Below are 8001 nucleotides of genomic sequence, written 5' to 3' on the forward strand. Positions count from 1 at the left end.
CAGGAGCAATGGTAATGTTACATTATCTGTGATTAGTTTAACAGCCAGCATCAGTAAAGTTGATAATTGATTGAAAGCTTCAACGAAGATGATGCCGAGTTTTGAAGGACAACCAAAAGAAAACTTTCATTGAAAATCCTTTAAGCATACATAGAGGCGTGGTCAGCATTGCATCTCTGGTAAAATTTCATATGGAACAAGAGTTTAAAATTAACACAACTCCATGTTTTTAAAACACAAGGTAATATACATGTCCGATTTCTTTTTCCCCTTATTAAATAACAAGAAAAAAGGGGGTAGGGCATTTTGGCTCCATTTCTCTTACACAATCTGCCATAAGATCAAAACAGAACTGGAAATTCCTGATACATTCAATCTCAAAAAATGAAAAATCCTGTTGCTGGCAATGCCAGCACCACCTAAATTATTTGATTTTCGCAATTATCAAGAGAAGGTAACAAGAGAAGTTGGGGGTAGAGAAGGAATTTGATTAGGCTGCAGATTCCTTAGCAATCTTCTCTGCCTTAGCAATGACCTCTTCAATACCTCCAACCATGTAAAACGACTGTTCGGATAGGTCATCATATTTGCCATCCAACACTCCCTGTCAGCCAAAAAAATCAAAACTCCAATGAGTGAAAATCATGGACAGTGCTGCTAAAACTAAGCAAAATATTAATAATTTCATATGCCAATGTTGTCCGTGTCTCTAATACACACATTAACACATAGCATATGCAGGTGGATGCCAAGTGTGTTTGCGCAATCATATGAATAAGGAATTTATGGTTCTGCTTTGATTTTATTGCAAAAACTATTGTGTGCTCATAAACAAACAAAACTCAACAAATGACATGATCATATAATACATTTTGTGCAGTTCCTTGGTCTCCAAATGTACGGTTTTTTTGTTAATTTTAAATAAATATAGAAAATACTTGAAATAGATCAATGAACAACTAATTAGATCCTCAATTAATAAAATCCTTCCACACATACAGAACCTAAGATGGAAAATATAGAAAATACTTAAAATAGATCACTGAGCAACTAATTAGATCCTCAATTAAAATCCTTCCATACATACAGAACCTAAGATGGAATATATACCCAAAAATTATCATAGACGCTTTTAAAACAGGTAGTAATCCAGATAGAAAGACAAGATTAAGCTTTTCTAACTTCAGGATCAAAAATGCAAGGTATTATTGAAGCTCAGATATAGGTTACCAAAGATAGAATTCCAAGACTATTCTCCATCATTAAAAGAAAATATCTTAATATAAGGAATCCATAGATATTGGAAAGCAAGAAAGAGGGAGAAAGGAAGGCACCTGGAAACTGGTAATGCTCTCTTTCAATTCCACATACTTGCCAGGGGCACCAGTGAACACTTCTGCAACATGGAAAGGCTGGCTCAAGAACCTTTGAATTTTACGTGCACGAGCAACAGTCAATTTGTCATCTTCACTGAGCTCATCCATTCCCAAAATAGCAATGATATCTTGCAGATTCTTGTAGTTCTGGAGAACCTTCTGTACCCCACGAGCAGTGTTGTAATGTTCCTCACCCAAAATGTGAGGAGAGAGCATACGGGATGTGGAATCTAGAGGGTCGACAGCAGGATAGATACCAAGCTCGGAGATCTATTATCATTAAAGCATAATAGAACTAATTAGATGACAACCTAAGAAGTAATGATCCCAAAGAACCAGTAGTACTTCATGAAATATGGTCAAACCTGTCGTGACAACACAGTCGTGGCATCCAAGTGAGCAAAGGTTGTAGCGGGAGCAGGATCTGTCAAGTCATCAGCAGGCACATAGATAGCCTGGACAGAGGTAATGGAACCTTTCTTGGTGGTTGTGATACGCTCTTGAAGACCTCCAAGATCTGTAGCCAAAGTTGGCTGGTAACCGACAGCAGATGGAATACGACCAAGCAAAGCAGACACCTCAGAGTTAGCCTGCAGGATGCACCAGAAGGAAAAGAGAAAATGGACATTGTTAGCAAGAAGAATCGCATGATGTTGGGTAAATCTACAGGCAGGAAAAAAGTTACCGGACAAGCTTGCTTACTTGAGTAAAGCGGAAAATGTTGTCAATGAAGAGAAGCACATCCTGCCCCTCAGCATCACGGAAATGTTCAGCCACAGTCAGACCAGTAAGACCAACACGAGCACGAGCACCCGGGGGCTCATTCATTTGACCGTACACAAGAGCACATTTGCTTTCAGACTGAGATGGAAACAAGACAGTCAAAATATAAGAATCAAACCTAAGATTCAAAGTAAGGGTTGAGGTCCAACAAAAAAAATTAGGAAATGAGTGAACATCATTCTATTAACCTGCTTATCACCAAGCTTAATGACACCACTCTCCATCATTTCCCTGTACAAGTCGTTGCCCTCTCGAGTGCGTTCTCCAACACCAGCAAACACAGAGAAACCACCTGTTAAAGAAAACAGGAAATTTTGATTTTAAAAAATTGAATATCGAACAATTCCTGACATGCGTACTTAGAGTAAAACCAACCGTGAGCTTTAGCAACATTGTTGATAAGTTCCATGATAAGCACTGTCTTTCCAACACCAGCACCACCAAACAGCCCAATCTTACCACCTCTTTGGTATGGTGCAAGAAGATCGACAACCTGTAGATGAAAACAACATTAGAAAATTTTGCAACAGTTCTAAAATTACACTTCCAACTCTAGATTACCCAACTATTAAGGCTCTACAGGCTCTACAGTAGAAGGGTCAGGGAAAGCATACCTTAATTCCAGTCACAAGGATCTCTTGTTCAGTTGCCTGCTCAACAAAAGATGGAGCTTCTCTGTGGATTGGCAAATAGTGGTCGGTTTCTGTTGTAGAATTCCCAATAAAATTGTCAGAAAATTTACATCACATTGAACAATGCACAAGAACAACAACCCATGAAAAACTACACTCAAAAGCTTTATATTTTTCTTACTGAGATCTCCCCTCTCGTCAATTGGCTCCCCAATAACATTTATGATACGTCCAAGTGTAGCCCTACCGACAGGCACCTAAAGGGGGGGCATACAAAAAATAAATTATAAAATGGAAATAAAAATTTAACCGAGAAGAAAACACTATCAATAAAAGGCAAACAAACAGCATGTTGATCACCACATAACAGATTGCCCAATTTTGCAGAAAACAAATGAGAATACAGAGAATTACAAAGCCTAGAAGACATAAAATTTTCTGATAAATAAGTTTTAGGACTAGGGAGAGAGGAGACCCAAACAAAACTAACATCATGGCATTCAACAACAAAAGCAAGTATCCTTATGTAAACGCAGCCAAGAGACTGGAACCAGTGAAATTCTAATGGCTAGCGCACATTATAATAGAGCATAGAAGCACAAGACTATAAAGAAAAGTGCCCATTTGGAACCAACGGAATTTTAGTGGTTAATCCAGCTTCAGAACAGATGAAGTGCCCATTTGGTACATCTTATTTTTCGGGGCTTTTTTAAAATGGTCCATTTGCAAAAGTTGTAACTCTTAAGCAAAAGGTTCTTACAAAAATGTGGTATTACAACATTCCTCCCAGACGGGCACAATCACACCATTTTCCAATAAAAACTGAAAAAGTAAACTATGCGTCTATGCCAAACAGGCCTCAAGAGTTTTCTTGATATAGAGTAAGTAACAAATTATGTTCTTTTAACACCAATCAGCATCAAGACTACAAATTTAAACAACTTATGCATCGCACTAACCCATCGAATCCTCGATCCATATCAAAACAATAACTTGAATACTATTTTTAGACATTTATCATTATCACATTTAAAAATAAAAAACACTATTTTTGGTTCAAACACTATCAATCAATGACATGTCATCTCTTACTATAACATTGATAAAATAACAGTTAAAAAAAAAAAAATAGTTGCTGAGAAAACGGATGAGAAATGCAATTGAAAATGTAAACTTAATGAGAAAAGTCTTTGTTTTGGAGTCGTTGACCAGAGGATTTTCAACTAGGGTCATTTTCTCAGCATCCAAACAGAGACAAGCAAAAACAACACTCAGATCTACAAAACACATTAAGATCTACACCTACAAATCGTCAAATAACCAAAGCTCAGCTCTTTTCATCCAATCACAATAATCAAAGCAACAAAACCAAAAGAAAAGTCAAAAAAATCCAAAACTCACAGTGATAGGAGAGCCAGTGTTGAGAACGTCCTGGCCTCTGACGAGACCTTCAGTACCGTCCATAGCGATAGTACGGACCATGTTCTCTCCCAAGTGCTGAGCCACCTCGAGCACCAATCGGACCGAGTGTCCCTGAACCTCTAGCGCGGTCAAGATCGGAGGCAACCCTTCCTCGAACCTAACGTCCACGACGGCACCGATGACCTGGCACACCTGCCCGATCGATCCGGCACCGGTGAACTCATCGGTGATCTTGCCTCTCTTCTTCGGCGCCGGAGGAGCCTGAGCTGGAGCCGCTGCCGCAGTAGCGGAAGTCGAGTAATCGGCCACGCGCGACAGTAGGTAGCCGTATGGAGAAGCGCGTGACGACGGCGACGGAGATGTGAGTCTAGGGGCAGAGCTTGAGATCGGCGATCTGGTAGATCGTCGTGCAGACGATCGGAGAAGAGAGGATAAGACTCTTCTAGAAGCCATTTTCGCGTAAGCTTCAGAGAGAGAGAGAGAGAAAAAAAATGCTAGGGTTTGTGAACTCTGTGAGTGTGAGACTATAAAGTAAAGCTACAGTGGCTAAATTGGGAATATTTTTTGTTTTTTTCCTTTTTTTTTTCCGTTTTTTTATATTGCCAAGGAAATAGGAAATGTTATTTCCATGGGGGTCAATTTATATCTAAGGATTCAGATTTTATTTTATTTGAAAAACAGACGGAAAAAGAAACGGGTTTTATCACAAAAACAAATCACGAGTTTTACTCAAAATTTATGATAATTGTTTTTTTAATTTTAGTGTAAAATTTTCAATATTTTAAATTTTATGATAATTTCTAAAATTGTACTTAATATTACAAAATTACAATATACTGATGTGACTGTGGATGATAGATTTTTTTGCCTATTTTGGTTTACATAAACCCACAATTTATGATTAATTATTCACAATGGTACAAATCAGCAAATTATAAAATTAAATGTAAAGATGGATGTGTCAATAATATTGTTATAAATTTAATTAAAAAATGAAATGTACCAAATAGACAAGATTTAAAAAAGATAACATGGTTCTGTGATAATGATTTTAGGGTAGGGACATACTCATTCCACTACTTAATTTCACCGAATATTAATATGTACAACTATGATTGGTAGTTTTTACTTGTGGGGATAAAAGCCCAAATTTATATATTGGGTCTTGAGCACTGTTTGAAGATATGGGTACGTCTGAGGAGGAGCAAGTGATTAGGAAAGGCCCTGAGCTGGAGAACCATGTAAGGAAATGATGAAAGGGTATCGTTCGAGGAGTACATCCCTTTCGAATATGAAGAATACTGGTCGAACAAATACTTGGGAAGCTTGGGCAATCTTCCAGGAAATTCCAACGATAAGAATGAGCCTTATACACCTATAAAGATGATAAGAACGGAGAAATATCTAAAGGAAAAACTGCTACCACCACATTAAATACACTGTAGCAACTTTTCTGACCACATTAATATGGAGAAGACTCCTGAACAATGCAGTCTCAACCACCACCATTCACAGAGAGCCAAAGAAGATGTCTAATGGGACATATACTCGAGTGAATACTTAGATGATTAACAAGTATACGATTAAGATGTTTTGAAATAAAATTATATGATGTAAAAGACCTCCCATAAGAATGGGTGGCAGATAATATAGGAAAAGAAGAGAGAAAAAGGTTTACTATAGTTCTAAGAAATATATAAACCAAAGTTGGTCTCCTCAGACAACAATTTATACAAGTTTCAAGCTTGTTCTTGCACTTATTTATCTGTAAAATCTTGATTAACTGATGGGACATATACTCGAGTGAAGGCTTAGATGATTAACAAGTATACGATCAAGATGTTTTGAAAGAAAATTATATAATGTAAAAGACCTCCCATGATAATAGGTGACAGATAATATAGGAAAAGAAGAGAAAAGAAGGTTTACTATAACTCTAAGAAATATATAAACCAAAGTCAGTCTCCTCGGACAACAATTTATACAAGTTTCAAGCATGTTCTTGCACTTATTTATCTGTAAAATCTTGATTAAATGTTGTTTAATTCCCAAACAGTCTAGTTCTTTCACACACTCCCTACAAATTCATTGTATTGGGCTTATTGGGTCCATATTTCATACTTATTGGTTTTGGGCCACGGATTTTGACCCTACATTACCTATTTTTGTTTACATGCATCTATTACTTTTGATCAATCGCCCATAATTATACAAATTAGGAAATGGTAGAATTGGGTATAAAGATTGATGTGTCCTCAATTAATATGTTGTTGTAAAATTAAATCAAAGAAGTGCAATGTACCAAATGGACAACGGAGAGATCCTGTTCCTTTTCAATAATTTGAGGTTTTTTCCAAAATCTAAGACTGGAAACGATGTCGTTTAGGTAGGTTAAGTTTATCTGGCACTCGCCTTGGCAAAAAAGGTTTCCTTTTTGGCATTGCCCAGATGTGCATGATAAATGATAACTCGAAAAAAGAATAATAATAATAATTAATAAATAAATAAATTTTAACGGGTACTGTACTATCTGCGTTTTCACGCTACTTTCCAATTTTTTAGTTTATGGAGTGGAGTGAAAAGACCATTATGCCTTCTCATACGTTCACTCCTCTAAACTAGGTGTGCAACTCTAACAAGAAGTCAATGCGTGTTTGGACTTGGGGCCAAATATCTAGTTATCTACAAATGATTTTCAGATAATATAGTCACAAGTGAGTATTTACTATTTAGAGGGGAGGGTATTTTTATTTTCTAGAATTTTTAAACATATTGTGAGCATGTGTTTTCTTTTTATAATGAATTAGTTTGATGTCTAAATGAAATTTGAGAGTCTGTATTTAATTCCTTCAAGTTATTAGAATAAAGTTATTTTTTCCACTCTCAGGAAAAAAAAAAAAAGTTACGGAGTATTTTTTTTTTCATGATTAAATGACAGAGCAAAATGACAATAGAATAATATTTTTTACATTATATAAGTGAGTCAACAAAAACAAATTTACAAGAAGCTACAAAGAGAATGACTACTTTTGTGTGCAAGAATTATGTTCTATAGGCTATTAGGCGTGACAATCTTATGAGAAATGGGCACGTAGTCGTAGTCATAATTATACACATAATTCATGTTTCTCAAAATTTCAGTTCTCCTTTTCGACTTGAACAAGTTAAAAATGAGGGGTTGTTTGAGGGATTAAGTGGATTAAGCCCAACAAGCCCATGATTTTTGTAATTCCAAATTTATGAGATTTGTGTAAAAGGGGAAAAACTTACCTTTTTTTGTCGAGGATAAGTGCTTATATAATGCTATGGAAGCGGTTATTTGTCTCATAACTTTCCCCACATTTGTGGAGGTCAAAAGATTTGGAGTTAACATTTATAACTGCCTATATTTTTTTGTCTTATTTTCCATAACCGTCATTGGGAGCGTTTTGTAGTGATGAACCTCGATTTTTACTTGTGTTCCGCAATAAAAACCTAGAGGTCATCCAAAGCATATATAGAGAGAGAGAGACATGCTTTGGGAAGTATGGAAGTCATCCAAGTAACTTTTTGGATGGACGACCTTATCTGGACAAGCACTTTACATGAGGTCGTTTTTCCATTCTCTTCTTGGACGAATTTGGAGTTAATTTTATAGTACACCATCAATTTTAATTAAGTCCATCAGCCCAAAACCTAGTCTTGGAAGGTTTATAAGTCGAGCCTCATGTTTGGCCCATAAGTCTTGGAGTTGAGTTTAGTGAGGTGCATTGTCTAGTAATATCCTATACTAGATAGCAATATAATAT

At 36.4% G+C, this 8001-nt stretch overlaps 1 protein-coding gene across 1 annotated transcript; it reads right to left on the bottom strand.

Annotated features, from left to right (window-relative positions):
• Positions 1–185: 185 nt before the first annotated feature.
• Positions 186–4728, bottom strand: LOC111995717 (ATP synthase subunit beta, mitochondrial). Its single transcript, XM_065760394.1, has 9 exons — positions 4193–4728; positions 2973–3048; positions 2774–2862; positions 2535–2652; positions 2348–2451; positions 2079–2237; positions 1742–1966; positions 1335–1646; positions 186–604 (listed from the first exon to the last, which is right to left on the bottom strand). Exons 1-9 carry the CDS (start codon positions 4664–4666, stop codon positions 491–493), a joined length of 1671 nt encoding a protein of 556 aa, XP_065616466.1. The 5' UTR covers positions 4667–4728; the 3' UTR covers positions 186–490.
• Between the last annotated feature and the right edge of the window lie 3273 nt (positions 4729–8001).

This window comes from Quercus suber, unplaced genomic scaffold (genome assembly GCF_002906115.3).
Source record: "Quercus suber isolate HL8 unplaced genomic scaffold, Cork oak 2.0 scaffold_364, whole genome shotgun sequence".
NCBI lineage: Eukaryota > Viridiplantae > Streptophyta > Magnoliopsida > Fagales > Fagaceae > Quercus > Quercus suber.